General features: G+C 48.0%; 1 protein-coding gene across 5 annotated transcripts in view; it reads left to right on the top strand.

Moving 5' to 3' along the window:
• CUX2 (cut like homeobox 2) overlaps nucleotides 1-18,649 on the top strand; it is a 229,700-nt gene that overhangs the window by 162,094 nt on the left and 48,957 nt on the right. For all 5 annotated transcript variants that reach the window (XM_066370929.1, XM_066370928.1, XM_066370927.1 and 2 more), the window contains exon 4: nucleotides 18,258-18,336. In XM_066370929.1, the coding sequence (XP_066227026.1) occupies nucleotides 18,258-18,336 (79 nt within the window). The remainder of the gene's footprint in view (nucleotides 1-18,257; nucleotides 18,337-18,649) is intronic.

The raw sequence follows: 18,649 nt of genomic DNA, 5'->3' as shown, positions 1-18,649 counted from the left end.
AAAAAAGCTCCTATTGTGTGCCCTGCTCTGTGCTGGACTGGGTAAGAGAAGGAATTAGCTCTGGCCAACAAGGAGGCCAAGCCACCCATCAGAAGCCCACACTCACTGTCCATTAATGTTCTAGGGTATGCCAAGAAGATCAGGGAAGACTTCCTGATGGAGGTGACATCCCAGCTCAGATTAGGAAGACTTGGACAGAATGCAACATGGAAAGTGAGGTGGGGTGGTAAGAGCACAGGCCTTGGTGTCAGGCCGACCTGGATTCAAGCTCTAGTTTGATAAATAGCTGGGTGATCTTGGGCAGGTCACTTCCCCTCTTTCAGCCTCAGTTTCCTCATCAACAAAATGGTACCTAGTGTACAGGTTTTTCACGCGGATTAAATAAGATAGTCGTGTGTGGAGTGCTCGGCCCAATGCATACATAGCACATACAAAGCTTAAAGTGAAGAATAATTATTTTTCAATGGCTGTCTTGTGAGTGATGCCACTAAACCTTATCTGGAGCTACGATATATGGGGATCTGGGGAGAGGACAAGGGCAAGAAGCACATTTGGACAGGACAAGAGGGCCCCTGAGGCCCTGGCCGGTTGGCTCAGTGGTAGAGCATCGGCCTGGCATGCAGAAGTCCCGGGTTCGATTCCCGGCCAGGGCACACAGGAGAAGCGCCCATTTGCTTCTCCACCCCTCCCCCTCTCCTTCCTCTCTGTCTCTCTCTTCCCCTCCTGCAGCCAAGGCTCCATTGGAGCAAAGATGGCCCGGGTGCTGGGGATGGCTCCTTGGCCTCTGCCCCAGGCGCTGGAGTGGCTCTGGTCACAACAGAGTGACGCCCCAGATGGGCAGAGCATCGCCCCCTGGTGGGCGTGCTGGGTGGATCCCGGTCGGGCGCATGCGGGAGTCTGTCTGACTGTCTCTCCCCGTTTCCAGCTTCAGAAAAATACAAAAAAAAAAAAAAAAAAAGAGAGAGCCCCTGAATGCCTAAGTCTGCACCTTGTCTGTAAACAGAGGAGGTGCCACAAGTCTTTATGTGAGGACAGCATGCCTGGAAGCCTGTTCTGGACCCCTCTGAGGCTGTGGGGCGGAGGGAAGGGGGTCCGGATTTGGAACACTTGAGATATGCAGCAATAATGCTGCCCTGGCCTGAGCAGTGACAAAGAGGGAGCACTTCATAGACCATTATGTCCCTAGGTCCCTCGCAGTGCCTGACACACAATAAGTGCTGAGTAAATATTTATTAAATGAATGTTGACATAGTAATCTTGGCAAACATTGCTGTGGCTCCTGCTGTGTTCCAGGCAGCATCCCAAGTACTTTACAGATACCAGCTCACTAATCTCCATGACCAACTTATAGGTAAATGTTATCAACATTACTGGTGAGAAGAATGAGGCACAGAGAGGCTAGGTAACTTGCCCAAGGTCACACAGCTAGTAAGGAGCAGAGACAGATTTAAACCCAGGCAGTCTGGCTTGAATCATTGCCTTTAGCCATTATTAAGTGCCCTAGATTTCATATAAGTATGACAGGAATCTCACTCCCTTCCAGAAAGGTGGCTCTGTTTACAGGTGCAGATGCTCAAGCACAGAAATGTTCAGACACTGAGCAAGGTCACAGCCGTTGGTGGTGAATCACCTCTCTTCTTACCAGGCTTCCATGTTTGCTGCTACACCCTGTGTCCACAGCGTAGGGACACTTGGGCAGTTTAACCAGTCAATGATAATATTTTTTTCTTAGAATGTTTAAAAGAAAAAAAAAAAACTTGGCCTGCTAAGGTATAATCATGGCTCAGAGGCCAACCTGACATTAGTTATTAATTAGGCCATTATGCATTCCACAGTGATAATTGCTTTGCTGCAAAGTCACCAAGCATGAAACGGACCCAGCACAGAAATGCAATCTATCAATCTGAGAAGTCTCAGCCCAGTTGTGTTCTTTCACCTTGAGTCGGGTGGATGCCGTAGCAGGAAACAGAAAGAAATTAATGATACATCAACAGGCAATAACAAGGAGGCCCCTTCCTGGTCTCACCCCGGAACTAGCGGGTGCCTGGGCACAGGGACAGCGTTTAAGCAAAGTTTATCAGCAAAAATGGCCATTTCTCTTTGATCTCCTAGCTGGTGCAAATCTGTTCATTTTTTTTTCTTTTTCTTTTTTTCTTTTTTTTTTTTTTTTTTTTTTTTGCCCCCTCATCTTGTTATTTAGGGGAGAGGGGAAAAGCTATCTCTCTGCCATCTGTTTGCCTTGCCTGTTGCTTTTTGCAGTGAGTGGATGGGAAAGCAGCAACTGCGTGGGCTGCCCGGGCTGTCAGGAACAAGGCAGCACCTCCGTCTGTGTTCTCTCTCTGGCTCGGTTCTGTCCCTGGCCTCTGTGGGGGAAGAAAGGAGACCCTAACTCCACCATTACCTCCAAGTGGGAGGTGTCGGTGCCAAAGGCAGCCAGAGGTGCATCTTAATAATAGTTCCTGGGGGCAAGAAACAAAAATCCACCCAAGCCAGCCTACAGAAGAATGTATTACAATGTTAGCTACAATGACATGTGTAGGGTATTTCTTGTATGTGGTATGCACAGTTGTGTCATTTAATCCTCATAGCAGTTCTGTGAGGGCAGTGTTGGTACTTTCCCCATTGTACAGATAAAGAAACAAAGGCCCATCAAGTTTGCCTAAGGTTCCGTAGCTAGTGGTGGAACAGGGATTTGAATCCAAGCCCATGAGCACAGCACTCTTTGGGGACCGCCTAAGAGGCCAAAGCAGGTGCAGCCGGGCATCCCAGAGGGTGGCCCAGGAAGAGCTGCCCCAAAACAAGGAAGTTGCTTTCACTACGAGAAGTCCCTTCTCTATAGACTGGCTTTTTTCACACATGGTAAATGGAAGGTAGCCCCCCATAATGGCTTTCTCAGCCTGTAGGTTTCCCCCACAGTCACTGGAGTCAAAGTCATCCAGTCTCAAATTCAAACTCCTGGGATAACAAAGACATTGGCCTAGCTCGAGCCCCTGATGCAGTCAGCCATGGACAGGAAAATGCCTCAGTACAAACATCAACCACTGTGGCCAATCACAGATGCGCAACATGGCCATCAGCCTCATTCAACTTCCTATCTTTTTGTCCATTCATTCTCCCCACAGTCCCACTTCTCCCTCTCATTTCACCCCTTCAATTGGCTGCTTCACGTGCTGAAGTTACTCTTAGGTCACTGCGGATATTTGGGGTTTTGCTCCTGGAGCAGTGATAGAATGATTATCAGCAGACAGAGATTGATGGTCAACCACCACCCACCTCAGGAGTCCTGAAGGTATGTGGACCTCAGTCAGCCCAGTTTGTCTGAAGGGTCTCTGATGCTTTAGCAGACTCAGCTGGACCACTTAGGAGGCTCTCAGGAGCTAACTCCTAGCAGTGTGAAGTAGAACAAGTAAGACTTAGATGTCTCTGTTCTCAATCTTCCTTTTTCAAGATACAAGGCAGGGGGACTTCGACATTTTGAAAAGTAGTAAGAAGACCACATTCTGTCATCCATACTCTCTTTGCTTGATAGCGACAGATATAATCATTCATCATTTCAACAAATATTTGTTAGGCTTGTACGGCATGCCAGAAGCTATTGTAAGCAGTGAACAAACGTGCTAGCACGTATAACATAGCAATAATAGTCTACTGTTTGTTGAGGGCCTGCTCACTTTGACTTGGACCCAGCTCCATCCATTCATTATCTTGTTTAATCCCCATTTCACAGAGGAGGAAACCGTGACTTGGAAAAGTTAGGTGACTCTCCTAAGATCACAAGAGCAAGTAAGGGGTGTTGCTGAATCCAGCTGGTATCCTTCTAGACAAGGGATTGGCAAATTACGGCCCTTGGGCCAAAGCCAGCTGACGGGCTGTTCTTGTAAATAAAGTTTTATTGGCACACAGCCATGCCCTTTCACTTACATATTATCTGTGTCTGCTTTCACACCATGAGGGCAGAGTTGAGGAGTTGTAACTTAGCCACAAAGAAGTTTGCTGACCCATGTTTTAGATCAGACTTGTAAATTTCAAGTGGTCAAATTTGACTCAGAGAATGCACATCTTCCTGCAATCATTTCTTTCTTTCTTCTACCCTCCCTCCCACTCTCTCCTCCTGCTTGCCTGTCTTCCTTCTTTCTTTCCTTCCTCTTTCTTCTACTCTCTATTATGGAAAAACTCAAACACACGAAAGAAAGAATATAAAACAGTGAGCCATATGCACCCAGTTTCAACAGTTCAGTCTCCTCTGTCACCCTGGATTATTTTGAAGCAAATCCAAATCATTGTGCCCTTCTACCTGTAAATATTTGAGTTCCTAAAACAAGCAGAATGTCACCTTACCTAAAAAAAAAATAAGTTAGCAATAGTTTCCTTTTTTAATTGAGATATAATTGATGTATATTCAAATCCTAACTCCACCTCTAAGCTGTGTGACCTTGAGTGAGTCACCCCACCCCTAGCTGAGATTTTGCTGATTGTGTCTCTGTGGCGTGATTTAACTGGTCCGTCTGTCCCTTATGTTTGCTGCGCAGTGCCAGTTGGATCTAGAGGCTTGATCCAGTTGAGGTTCAGTGTTTCTGACACGTCTACTCATAGGTGGTGCTGGGTGCTTCCATCACAAGGTCTGTAGTGTACCTCCTTGTCAATCCCAATATGGGGTGGGGGGCAGCTGGAAGCAGGGAACAGCCTGGTCAGTGAGAAGCCAGGTATGGCAGCCGGGGGGGGCACCCAAACCCCCTCACCCATCACATCAGGAAACCTCAGCCGATGTCTACTGATAGTTAGCATTCATCATTAATAACGGAAGCAGAAACCAAGAGACTTCATAGCTGTGTGGGGTAATTAAATTACTTGCATGCATCTACTCACACTTGATTATTTCCACGTTTCTTACCAAACATATGCCTCTCCCCTGTGTGCTGCCATCCTGGGCTCTCAGCTAGGAGAATGAGGGTTGTGGGGGCTTTGCAAGGGCCACCTGTCACAAAGAAACAGCAAAGAAAATGGGGTTCCCCACCCGAGCCCCTCCCCTGACAAATAGAAGCGCATTCTCCCAACAGAGCAGAGGGGATGAAGCAGTTCCATTTCTAGCCCAAGGTGAATGGTTCTGATTGTTTTTCCTTACAAATCATGTTTCCAAGTTTTGTTGGATGGTGGGAAGGGAAGAGGAGAACAGAAAAATTGCTTTCATTAAATTGATGCTGTTAGTACTCCTGGTGAAGAGAGAGTAAGAAAAAAAAGCAGGGAACATTTGAACTAAAAGGTTTGCTGACATTTTTGTGGCAGGTGCTAAGGGATGGGATTGGGATAGGGGAAAAGAACCTAGCTCTCCACCACCCTGGATGCCTTCTGTTTGTGTCCAGGTACCCGATGGGGTTCCCAGAAGTAGGGGGAAAGTTGGGACCAGGGGGACATTTCATACCCCAAAGCAAGGATGTGAGCTTAGTTGCCCACAGGGGCCCTGCAGGTAAGCTTCATGAATGAATAGTACAGACAACAGACAAGGAACAGGGAGTACTGGGAACTGAGGCAAACTGGGACTCTGTGTGCCACCTGAGTGACCTCTATACAACTGGGACAGGCTGCAGCAAGTCTGGTCTTGCAGCACATTGCAGGGGCTAAAAGCACAGACCTCAAAGTCAGGGCTCCCTGTCTGCAATCCTTGCTCTGCCTACTCTCTGAACTGTGTCTTGACCCCTCGGTGCCTCCATTTCCTCATCTGGGCACTAGAGATGGTAACTGCACCTACCACCCATGTGCTGATGAAGTTTGTACAGCAAACTCCCTCTCTCCCTCCTCTGCCAATCAAACCACCTTCTCATCCTTCATAAGCCAGTGCTACCTCCTCCTTGAAGCCCTCCTCTAGCCTGTACCCTGCAGAATAAACCTCTCCTTCTTTCATTCTCTCTCTTCAAATGCTGCTTACCTTCTGCCCCTTCCCTTGGTCTCACTCTTTCTTTCTCTAGAACTTGAGGGCTGGGGCTGTGGTTTATTCATCCCAGCATAGTGCTTTGCACATTGAAGATGACAATAATTAGTAATAGTAAAATCAACATCTGTTAAGTGTCGTCTGTTTGCCAGGCTGTGCTCTGAGAAATTTTTATGCATATCATGTTTAATCATTATCATATCACTTTCATTTTTAACATAATCCTCAGATGTGGAAACAAAGGCACAGAGAAGGCCAGGGGCTGCCCAAGACCACAAAGAAGTGTGTGTATGGGGGGAACACTGGAATTGGGACCCAGGTCCCCCAAACCTGGATCCCAAGTCAGGAAGCTAAACCATAGTCAAGAACCACCGCTGGGAACTTAGAGGCAGAGTGGTGCCCCACATGTGTGACTGAGGCTGTCATGGGGCTGTCTTGAGCCACACTCCACAGAGACATCCAGAAAGAACGCTGCTATATTTAAAAGCCTGGGCAGGGTGGTGCTAGCATGACATTTGGGTGGCCGCCATTTCATAAAGGGCACGCATGCTCTTTTAACTCCAATCTTCTGGGCTGGCATTTTGGAGAATTCCAGAGAGGAGACAGCAGCCACCTGGGACCCCTGCAGCCCTCCCCCCAGGAGCAAGGACACTACAGCATGTAGCCGATAGAACACAGGACAGCAAGCGCTCAGAGGCCAGGCCAGGGGCAGCAAACCAGCTCGGAGCAGCAGGTGTCTTTTGGGCCCGGCATAACCTCCCGGAGTGCCCTGTGCTTCAAAGGGCACTTGTTGCCAGGCAGGGTGGGATGATCCTTGGCATCACTGACTTTCTGCCTACACCCCGCACTCTGGCGATTTGACTCCAGCCCTCTAATTCCAGCGGCTTCCACCTCTCACCCCTCCCCCCCCAGATCACACTGACTTCTAACACCCATAAAACCCTGTGCCCAGAAATCCCAAGAACCCTTTATGGCTTGCCCAACCTTACCTCATATTTAACAGTGAACAAAGCATATCTTAAAACTGCTGGTGTCTGACACCCATGATGGCCCTTGGTATCCATACTCCCTAGAGAAACTGAGGCACAGAAAGGTCAAGGAAAGGATGACCATTCATTCGCTCCATGCACATCCGTGAAGTGCTGTCCAGGCAGACACTGGGCCAGCTGCTTCCCCTCCCTGATTTGGTCCTTCAACAGTTGTTCACATCACTGAACCCATTTCACAGTTGAAAAAGTGGAGGCTCTGAAGGCTCAGTCACTTGCCGAAGGTCACACAGCCGAGGATGCAGGTTTCAGACCTCAGTCACTCACACCTGCCTCCAGAGTCCTTCTGTGAGTGCCCAGCTGTATGGGAGCCTGTGGCCTCTCGGCCTCCCCCCCCCCCCCCGCCCTCCAGGACCCACCTTCCTTGCTCTGCCACTCCCATTGGAACACCCAGCACTCCAAGCCCAGCGGGGTCTTTCTCTGCTTTGCTTACAAGTTTCTTATCACCCAGGAAGGTACAGAATCATCCAGATTCTCTAAGTGGCCCCTTTTCCCCAAGCCTAACCGTTCTGTTTGTGGGGTACAGGGCTCACGTGGAGATCTTGCTACAGTTTGCCAGCCACGTGGGCCTCCCTGGGAGTGGGACATAAGACCAGTTCAAGACACCCTCTCATCATGCCTGTTTTTCATACAGCTTGTGAAATCACTGTTTGAAGGAAGGAAAGTGCAGGGGCTGATGGAACCCAAGAAGAGTGTAGGGAAAACAAAGCAAGGGGAAAGGCTGTCGATGTAGGCCAGAGAGAAATGCTAATGCTCATGGTGGGGTCTGGACGGGCCCACACCTATACTGCAGGTGCACGGGAGGCCAGAGGACACTGCCGTCCCCCGGGCTGTCTCAGCAGCAGGCCGCTACTGGGCTCCAGGGGGGTGTCGGTGGAATGTGGGCTCAGGGTGGCCAGATCCTCTGATTTTCTAAGAGAAGCCAGCAATTTGGATCTCTTCTGGTTTTTAAATGTTGGCTCAATATATATGCACATATTTTCATGCTCACTGCTTTATGGAGGTATAAATTTACATACGGCAAAATGCACAAATGTTAAGCACGTAACTTGATGAATTTTGATGGCTCAAATATTTTTAAAACACTAGAGGGTCCAAGAAAATATGTCCACGGGGTGTATCTGGCCCTGGACCCATTGTTCATGACCTCTAGACTAATGTGCTGTATTACATCTGTGAGCAAGATGGGATGCACACACAGGACAGGACCCCATGGGGAAGGGGACAGGCTTTTGGTGGCAACCCAATGATAATCCCATTACTCTCACCACTAAGGGCACAGGTTCTGGGTGTGAATCCTGACTTGGTCACTTGCTGTGTAACTTGGGCAGCTCACTTCACCTCTCTGGTGTCTTGTTTTCCCCAACTGGTAAAATCAGGAAGATAGTGATACTGGCCTCACAGGGCTGTTGGGTGGATTAAGTGAGTTAGTGTGATAAAGGCCGAGAACAGTGCCTGGAACATAGTAACTGCTTTATATATGCTCACTGATGTCTGGTTTTTTTGTTTTTTTTAATTTTAAACTCTTTATAGAGCAGTTTTAGGTTTAGAGGGAATTGGAACAGAAAGTATAGGACCCCCTTCCATACTCCCTCTTCCTTTCCCCCACCACCCTATTATTAACATGTTGCATTACGGTACATTTGTTACAATTGCTGAACCAGTATTGATACATTATTATTAACTCAAGTCTATCATTTCCATGAGGGGTTACTTTTTGTGTTGTATATTCTGTGGGTTTTGACAAATGTATAATATGTATCCACCATGACAGTGTCGTTCATAATGGTTTCACTGTTTTAAATCCAGAACCTTTGTGAGTCCTATTCAGAGAAAAGACCAGCTGTGGTTTATAACTTCTGGTGGGCTAGCGGGAGCCACATTCCTCACTCCCCCGCTCAGGAAAGCGTGGCCTATTCAGACACCAGAAGGGGACATTTTAGGGACAAAACTGAGTCTGTGCTAATTTACCCAAAATGGAAGCTACTATACCACTTCAGGTTGGGAGTCACACAAATTCCAGCCCCAGATTTCCTGCCACACAGCTGGTTCTTAGCCCAAAGACACCATTCACAACCTAGCCCAGCTTTCCCTGTGTGACTTGGAGTTGCTGTGTCAGCCTCCCCGGGCCTCTCACACAATGAGCCTCCCTGCCCAGGGCCACCCCCAGGAGTGTGTGCAGGGTCAGAGGCACTAATTCCTGTGAAAGGCCTTGGTAAATTATAAAGAGCTCCAGATTAAAATGGGAAGTGGTTATGATTATAATAAGTTTTGCAGCAAAACTGAGCTGTTGTCCAAGCCGGCCTGGCCTTCAGAGGCTGGGCCATGGAAATTGGTCGCATGCAGGGCCTTTGTGGCAGTCGTCTGTGGCTTGTCCCTCTGGACTGAGGTAACCAGAAAGTCAAGACACACAGCTGCAGCCTGCCTTTGGCTGGAACAGCAAGTTCCAAGCTAGGGCATCCATTCCTGGGCTGTTGCTGCTCTCACAGACTGCCGGCCAGATGCTCATCAGCCTGGAGGCCCAGTCGTGGCATGTGCAGCTCCCAAAAAGAGGAACAGGGACACGGATGCTTCCAGTGCCCATAAGAACGAATCTTAATCATCCAGTTCCATACACTGGCCACACCCTGGGCAGGGCAGGAAACGTCACTTTGATCCTGCCCTCATAGTATATATAGCCTTGATAGCTTTTGTCTTATTATATGAGCATATAGTTGATTTTTTTTAATACCTCAAAGCGAAATTTATTTATAAGGCACTGAAGAAAGCCTACTGTCCCTTTTCTGCCAGGAGCCCTCAGAAGAGAAGTGAAATTGTGTGTTTGCTGCTAAAAAAAGCCCTGGCTTATACAATTTCAACAATAGAAAAATGATCTTTGTGCTTCAGTGCATGGATGCTTAAAGGAAAACAGGCAGTCTGTTCAGGTGGCTGGTGAATTACAAATGAGTGGTTCGCCTTTGTTTTGAGTGACAAGCAATTTAAATGCAGTCTTACATGGAGGCCTGGAAATTCTTTACCCAGAAGAGAGCGAGAGAGATAGAGCAAACCAGGAGGAAAGGAAAATGCCCAGTAAAGAAAAAAAAAGGGGGGGAGGGAGCTTCCTTTTTGAACCAGGAGATTCTATTAGTTGCCACTGAGCGGAGGTGAGAAGTTAGAACTTCATTTGATAATTATAAAATCAGTAGCTTGTGATTGGTCGTAATTGATGATTGCACTGTTGCTAATAGCAGGCCTGCCAGCCTGCGCTGGCAGTACATTGCATTTTTGTGCCGCTTCCAAGCCATGGAAACCAGCCCGGGGTGGGGTGCTGCTCACAAGGTCTCAGGGAACCTGACATAAATGCATTTGGGGGCCTGTATTATGTTGGATAAAACGTGTTCATTAACACCGACATTTGAAAACACTTTGCTCTGTGCCTTATTTTTAGCCTGGGAATAATTACAAATATTAGAATAAAATTGCACAGTGTTTTTCTCCCCTGCCTCTTGGCCTCTTGGCAGATACACCCCCAGCCTGGGAGAAAAAGGCTTTGCACTATCTTTGATTTTAAAACCTCAGGCAGGTGGGGATTGATGTGTGGGGAAGTGAGGTGAGTGTCTGTCCGTCTGTCTATCCATCTGTCTGCTTGGGGAAATTAGAATCATTGCACAACTGAGTTTTTCACAGATAAAAAACCGAGGCTCAGAAAGGGGGTGTGACTTGCCCAAAAGTGAACAGGGACCAAAGGGCCCCAGCTGAAACCAGAACCCAGGTCTGCTCACTCCCGCGTCCTCCTTTGCCTCTTTCCTGCCCTGCCATTGGCTTCCTGAGGACAAGTGCCCGGGACCTCCGGGGCAGACCCTGAGGCTTGCCCCGCCCCCTAACCATGGGTTACTCAGTTGCTCCGGAAGAGAGCTTGCTAGAGGTCTCCACAGAGCGAACAAGATAGCAGCTAAGTTTGGGCTACTGGGAGGGTGTCATTCTGTCATCTTGACGCAGGGTTTTATTTAAGTTTGTAGTTCGGAAGGATTAGCTCACACAGCCTCTTCTTAACTTCCTTCCTTCCCGCATACGTTCATTTGTTCATTCAGCTGGTGTTGATTTTAGTGCCCACTCCTGACCTGTTCTGTCCTGTCCTCGACTCTGATGGGAGAAACAATCATAGCAGTGGCCATTCAGGAACATCCCATTGTTCATGCCCCAAACCGTGGCTTCTCCTCAACTCCTCACTTCCTCTCGTCCTTCCCCACGTCACTCCATGCTCCCAAGGAGCACATCCTCCTGCTCGAACTCAGAATCACCCCAAAGCCTGAGCACTCTCCCACCCCCACTGCTACCTGACTCACCTGGGCAGCCCTGCCCTGAGTCGCCATCCCAGCTCACCTGGACCGCCCTGCCCTGAGCCGCCGTCCCCGCCCACCTGGACAGCCCTGTCCCAAGCCGCATCCCAGCTCACCTGGACCGCCCTGCCCTGAGCCGCCGTCCCCGCCCACCTGGACGGCCCTGTCTCGAGCCGCATCCCTGCTCACCTGGACTGTTAGAGCAGCCACCTCCCCGATCCCCCTGCTTCCCTGCTGGCCCCTCAGTCCCTTCTCCACACAGCAACCAGAGGGCTCCTGTAGAATGTATATCACATCATGTCCCTCCTCTGCTCAAAACCCCTCGTAGCTGCTTTCCCCTTTGTCATCATTCACACAGTCCTGTTCATGCAGCCATTCGTCCATCCCATCCTCTTGGCACAAGGGCCCCCTGCCCTTTTACCTGCTGGCTTCTCCCTGCTTTCTGTCACAGTAATATTTTAGTCCTCAAGAAGACACGGTGCCCATACCCTGTGCCTCCCTGGATAGCTGCTGTATTGCTCAGTGGCTTTTTAATCTCTGTGCCTCATCTATAAAAGGGGAATAACCGGAGAGCCCACCTGCCTTGGCTTGCGGCTGCCGTCACAGACCACCACAGACTGGGGGTCCTAAACCGGTGTTTTATTTTCTCATCATTCTGGAGGCAGGAATTCCCAGATCAGGGTGCTGGCAGGGCTGGTTTCTGGTGGGAGCTCCCTCCTTGGCTTGTATTGTAGACCGCCACTCTCGCACGGTATTCCTCTGTGCTCCTGCCCCCCTGGCATCTCTTCCTCTCCAGAGAGGGTCTCAGCCTCTGCCCCATCTGGGTAGGAGCTGACAGACAGAGCCCAAATCAATAGCAGCTACCAAAAGCAAGGGTCAAGCTCTTATTTTTTATTTAAGCCCCGACTTTAACTTGTAATTTCCTTTTGCTCAGCCACATCAATGATTTATGGCGGAGAGAGCGTTGGGCTCAGCCAGGGACAGGGCCCTTAGCAGACACACTGTGTGAGGCAGGGGGAGGGGGTCCTGCTGGAGACCTGGGGTTTGTCTCTGCCTGGCCTCCAGTCCCCTGCCCGCCTGCCTGGCTTCTCCAGCTGTTTCTGATATTCCAGCTCCTTCCACAAATTTCCCAGTCCCAAGTGAGGGTAAGAAGCATGGACTCTGGAGTTCACCAGCTCCAATGCAGTGTGACCCTCACCCTCTGAGCCTTGTGTCTTCATCTGTTAAATAGGTAGTAACAATCCCCCCTCTGAAGGGTTTGTGAAGATTAAATGAATTAATATGTTTCCAATACATAGCACAGTGCCTGCCTGACACAGAGTCAGTGCTTAGTAGTCACTGTTATTATTAATAATAATAATTCTCATATTAGCCAAACAATGGAAATGTTATCCCATTTTACCTGGTATGAAACTAGGTAACATCAGAATGTTACTATGCAGTAATAATAGATTATTACTGTAAGGAAAAGCCATCTATCACATAGACCAGGGGTCCCCAAACTACGGCCCGCGGGCCACTTGCGGCCCCCTGAGGCCATTTATCCGGCCCCCACCGCACTTCCAGAATGGGCACCTCTTTCATTGGTGGTCAGTGAGAGGAGCATAGTTCTCATTGAAATACTGGTCAGTTTGTTGATTTAAATTTACTTGTTCTTTATTTTAAATATTGGATTTGTTCCTGTTTTGTTTTTTTACTTTAAAATAAGATATGTGCAGTGTGCATAGGGATTTGTTCATAGTTTTTTGTATAGTCCGGCCCTCCAACGGTCTGAGGGACAGTGAACTGGCTCCCTGTGTAAAAAGTTTGGGGACCCCTGACATAGACTCTTAGATGTGTGCCTTCTGGATACTCAAACTTTCCCCATGTGCAGGTCTCCCTGCACAGCCTCACAAATAGATAGTTGCATACTTGAATGCCTCTTCGGATAAGGAGCTCAGTATCTCATAAAGTAATCCATTTTGAGAATTTAGAACTTTCTAAGACTGGGTCTCCTTGAAATTTTCACACTTTCTCCTCACCCCTGATTTACTCCTCACCTCTCTAGTATTTACAGCCCAGAATATATCTGTTTCTCTCAACAAAATAGCCCGAAAGATCTTCAGCTAATTGTAGGTTGCTCTTATGGTGCGTACCCTCAAGTCTGCTGCCCTCCTGTCAGTGCCTCCCTTATTCCCCACAACCCCCTCTTTCTCCTCCCCTCAGTGTCCGTGAACCCCCACGTTCTCTGCATCTGCAGCTGTCCATGCCCCCTTGCTCATAACCTTCACTCTCATGCCCCTTCCTCTGTCTCCCCTCATGGTTCTTGCCACTTTTTGTTCCACAGATGCACACTCCAGAGAGAGAACCATACTTCAGAGGGCACTGAGGTGCCCCTGCCGTCCTGGCCCGATTCCTTTTATCCTAGATCTCAGTCCCCTGCCTCCTCCGCAGAGGTGCTGACTCTGAGACCCTCTGAGCACCCCCCTCCTCTCACTTGCCCTTCAGTCTTTGGTTTCTTTCAGAATCCTGCTGCATCAGATACGCCCCATGTCTCAGAACCACTATACCCCACGCACCCCAAAGCCCAGGACCCCATGGTAAAGGGAAGCTGTTCTCCAAGTGTGTTCACGGAACCCAAGTTCCCAGGTTTATCTTCTGAAGAATAAAGTGATGTGGCCAAATGCATTTGGGAGAAAACTGGGCTGAGCCAAGATAAAGGAGAATTTCCCCTGCCGCTCTTGTCCAAGCATCCAATGTGTTGATACATTTTGTACACGAGCACTCAGACCCCCCTCTCACGCCTGCAGGACTGTACTGTGCACTGAGAAGCACAGGCTTTCTAGTTGCAAGTCTGGGCCCTGGAATGAAAGGATCCTGGGCTGGGATACCACCTCTGCACCAACTAGTTCTCTCATCATTGGGGAGATTCCTAAGGTACAGCAGCGAGCACAGAATAGAAGTTCAGTTTCCGGAAGCTGAACTTGACAAACCACCTTGCAAAGATCTGGGCATGAAGCAGTTCTCAGTAGCCAGTAGATGTCACTGCTGCCTCAGTCATGGAAACTCGGTCTCAGGCAGAGGGGGAGGGTCCCAAAATTTGTTGGTTTTATCCAACTGCTAGAAGAGGCAGCTAGAAGAGGCTTTTGCCTCTCCTCTGGCTTAATCAGTTCTGTCCCTGTTATTTTCATACTCAGGGGACCGAGCACATTTCCACCCTTTCTATCACAGCAGGTGGCGCAAATGCCGCACGCACTCTCAGATGCTAAGCTATTTCCGACAGTGACCTTCTCGGTTTCTGTAGCTGGCCACCACCTCCGTCTCCCCACTCTTTCTTCCTCCTCTTCCTCCCCCAGATGGCCTTCAAAGATCTGTCTGTCACAAGCCAAATCTGTCATTCTGGACACTTCTCCTGCCCTTCTGCGTGATAGGATGCAGCCACGAGGCAGAAGCACGTGGCCTTTTATTTATGCCGAGCTCACCTGTTCTGGGCACGTCAGTGAAATGCATTAGAGCTGCAGACCTTGGAAAAGACATCCTATACAGTTGGAAGAAGAATTATCTGACTTAAAGCTTTCTAATAAGAAAGCTTTCTGCCAACTTCCATGGGACTCTTTGCCACAATGTTAGCTCATTCCTCTCCAACAGCTTTAAGCAGATGGAAATTTTTCTTCCCACCTGACAGATGGACAAATTGAGGCCAAGAGATGCTTAAAGACATTTGGGCCCAGCACACTATTGGGCTCTGAGCTATCAGAACTGGCCTCCTGGAAACAGGGTCACTGCTCTGAAACAAGGCTGAATGAGGCAGGACATTCAAATGGCCACTTTCCTCAAGACTCATATTTACTGTGGGAAGCCATAACCTTGAACCCATTCAGACTGGGTGCCAGTCCAGGATATTTTCTGGTCTCTGCTTTCAAAACTACTGTCCAGCCATTTAGTTCACTTCTAAAGCTAGGACCAGCAACATTTTCTGGAGAGGGCCAGACAGGAACTATTTCAACTTTGCAGCCAGGGTACCTATCTGTCACAATTATTGAATTAGCATGAAAATCAGCCATAGACAGTACATAAAAGAGTGGCCTTCACTGTGTTCCAATAAAACTTTATTATAGAGGAAGAGCCAGATTTGGCCCAAGGGCCATAGTTTGCCAACTCTTGATCTCAACCAGCACCATCCAGTTGAAATATAATACAAGCCACATTTAATTTAAAACTGTTTAAGGTACATTTTTAAAAGTATAGAGAAACAGGTGAATTTAATTTTAATGACATATTTTATTTAACCCAAAATGTCCAAACTATTACCATTTTCAACATAAAATCAATGTAAAATTGAGATGCTATACAATCCTTTTTACATTCTAAGACTTTGAAATCCTATATGTTAGCCTGATCAGGTTATGGCGCAGTGGATAGAGCGTTGGACTGGGATTCAGAGGACTCAGATTCGGATCCCCGAGGTAGCCAGCTTGAGCAAGGGGTCACTGGCTCAGCTAGAGCCCCCCAGTCAAGGCACAAATGAGAAAGCAATCAATGAACAACTAAGATGCAGCAATGAAGAACTGATGCTTCTCATCTCTCTCCCTTCCTGCCTGTCTGTTCCTATCTGTCCTCTCTCTCTCTCTCTCTCTCTCTCTCTCTCTCTGTTCCTATCTCTCTCGCTAAAAAAATAAAATAAAGAAATTCTCTATGTTATACTTGCATCCCATCTGAATTTATTTATTATTTAGTTAGTTTTAGAGAGAGAGAAACACTGATTTGTTTCACTTATTTATGCATTCATTGGTTGATTCTTGTATGTACCCTGACCAGGAATCAAGCCCACAACCCTAGCATGTCAGGATGACATTCTAACCACCTGAGCCACCAAGCCAGGGCATTGCCCATCTGAATTTGAAATAGTCACACTTCCAGTGCTCAGTGGCTACTGTATTGGACAGCACAGCTCTAGTGGGGAGCCCAGATTAAGGAGAGAGTCACACATAAATAATACACCATAATAAACTGGTAAGTGCCATGAATGGAAAGTTGAGGGTGCTGTAGGCAGAGACAGGGAAACATTAAGGAATCTTCTGGCACTTGGCCCCACTTCTGCCCAGAGTTTCTTTTCAGAAGTCCATGGAACATTCTAATACCTTTCCCCAAACCACAGCCACCACGTGTGCTCAGCATGGATGACTGTAACATGAAGCTTTCCAATTTCCTGCTGACTGCTCTTCGATAATCCTCCGTCTAGGAATCAGGAGATGCATGGCTTTCATTTCTCCTGGATTTTCTTGGGCTTCAACCTGTCCCCATAATAGGCAAAAGGCTAGGGTTGGTCACACCAAGCAGTATCTATGGGGTTTAATGCATGCCAGGAGTTTTGCACAGGCCTTTCCATGTGTTAGGTCATTTGATCCTCTCTCAACCCTCTGCGGGAAGTTGTCATTTTATTATCCCCATTTTCCAGCTGGAAAGATAGAGGCACAGGGATTGAAGTGACCAACTTGCTAAAGGACACACAATAAGTGGCAAAGCTGTGATTTAAACCCAGGTAGCCTGTCTCCAGGCCACCTCTGAGAATGAATTGGTCTCAGAATTGGCCTCCGTCATTTCTCCAGAATTGGTCTTAGAATTGGCCCCTGTCATTTCCCCAGGATGGTGTCAGACAGGACCTAGAATTGGTGCAACCTACTTAGACTTGTTCTTTTAACAAATTACAGTGAACACATTCTATGCATCAGACTATGGGCTCCCAGAGCTCCTTCAAGGGGAGGAATTCCGTAACAAACACCCTCTAAGTTAGCATCACTGAGATCCATAAGGAAAGCCCAACACCAAAAGAGGGTGATTGACAAGTAGATGCTCCAATAGATTCATCTTTTAGGAAGTTGGCAACAGATGGAGAGGTATATTGGTGCTGGGGAGAAGAAAGCCGTCCCAGTCCAAAGGGAGGTACCCACCCCCAGAACGTCCTTGAGGAGGGTAGGGATGGTAGCCCCTGTGTGCCAGGAGCTCATGTGCTGGGGACGCCCAGTACTAAGCCAAGCAGACTGGCTACCAAGAGCCAGCACCAAGGTGGCTGCGAGGCCAGAGCTCGCAGTTCAGAGCTCGGGTTGCAGGATGAGGTGTTAAGCCCCAGCAGAGCCTCTTCCAAACACGTCTTATGGAGTCTCACTGGCAGAACAGAAGAAGCCAGTGAACAGGAGAATGGGTGTGTGAATGTGGGTCTTCACCACTGAGTTATTTAGTCACCCTGCATTCATCCTTGAAGCAGCATATATTGCCCTGGCCGGATAGCTTGGTTGGTTATAGCATCATCCCGACACGCAGAGGTTGTGGGTTCAGTCCCTGGTCAGGACACATACAGGAACAGGTTGATGTTTCTGCTTCTCTCTCCTTTCCTTTTTCTCTAAAATCAATCAATAATTTTTTTAAAAAAGGAAGAAGCATTTATTGAGCACCTTTGGTATACCAGAAACTGTTTTCTGTAACTCTGTCACCCTTGACATTTGTGGAAGCCGTTTGATAACTTACCAGAGACTTAACTATTTCTCTTTCATTTTCAGTAGCAAGAAATACCCCCAGCTATATCCCCCCTTTCCCCAAAACATGTGCCATGTTTGAACCTCCAGGGTAGCCTTTTAATAACAAGAATAATAATAGGAACTGTTAATACCCTACTCTGTACCCTGTGCTAACTGCTTATACACAGCTTCATTTAATCTTCACAACAGGCCTAGGAAATAGGTTCTATTATTTATTCCCATTTTACAGATGAGGAAACTGAGGATCAGAGAGGGACAGCGACTTGCCCAAGGTCACGTAGCCCCAATGCAGTAGATCTGGAATGTGAACCTGAACTTCCTACCACCATATTTGTAACCTTCATTTCCCCTCCCCGTCCCCATCCCTTGTTTGCACACGTAGAAAATAATCAAATTTGCTTGTATACACGGATACCATGGTTACACATGACTTTTTGTTTTTCTTCCAAAGGTGGTGGCCCTTAGTAAAAGAAGTCAAGAAGCCGAAGCTGCTTTCTTGAGTGTTTACAAGCAATTAATTGAAGCACCAGGTAAGAAATGCTTGGGCTCCACACTTGAGTAATTAATGAGAAGAAACAGCCATCTTCATAGTGGGAACTGGGGGCAGGCTGAGACTCATAAGGATTGTGGAGTTGAGGGGTTTTATACCCAGTCTGGTGTGACATCCCTACATGGCTCCTCCATCTTTCCCCATCACCTTCTGATGTCAGCCAAGGAGCTTTGGGGGGCTCCTAGTGAAGTCTCCTACCTGGACTTTCTTGGGAAGCCAACAAGTCTGTCTTGCCCACCAGAGGACAAATGGTATCCAGTGCTTTCGGGCAACAGAAAGTGCTGGAGGAAAGA

The sequence above is a fragment of the Saccopteryx leptura genome, chromosome 2 (assembly GCF_036850995.1).
Source record: "Saccopteryx leptura isolate mSacLep1 chromosome 2, mSacLep1_pri_phased_curated, whole genome shotgun sequence".
Lineage (NCBI taxonomy): Eukaryota > Metazoa > Chordata > Mammalia > Chiroptera > Emballonuridae > Saccopteryx > Saccopteryx leptura.
The sequence above is the reverse complement of the archived record's forward strand: the minus strand, read 5'-3'. Positions and strand labels throughout refer to the sequence as shown.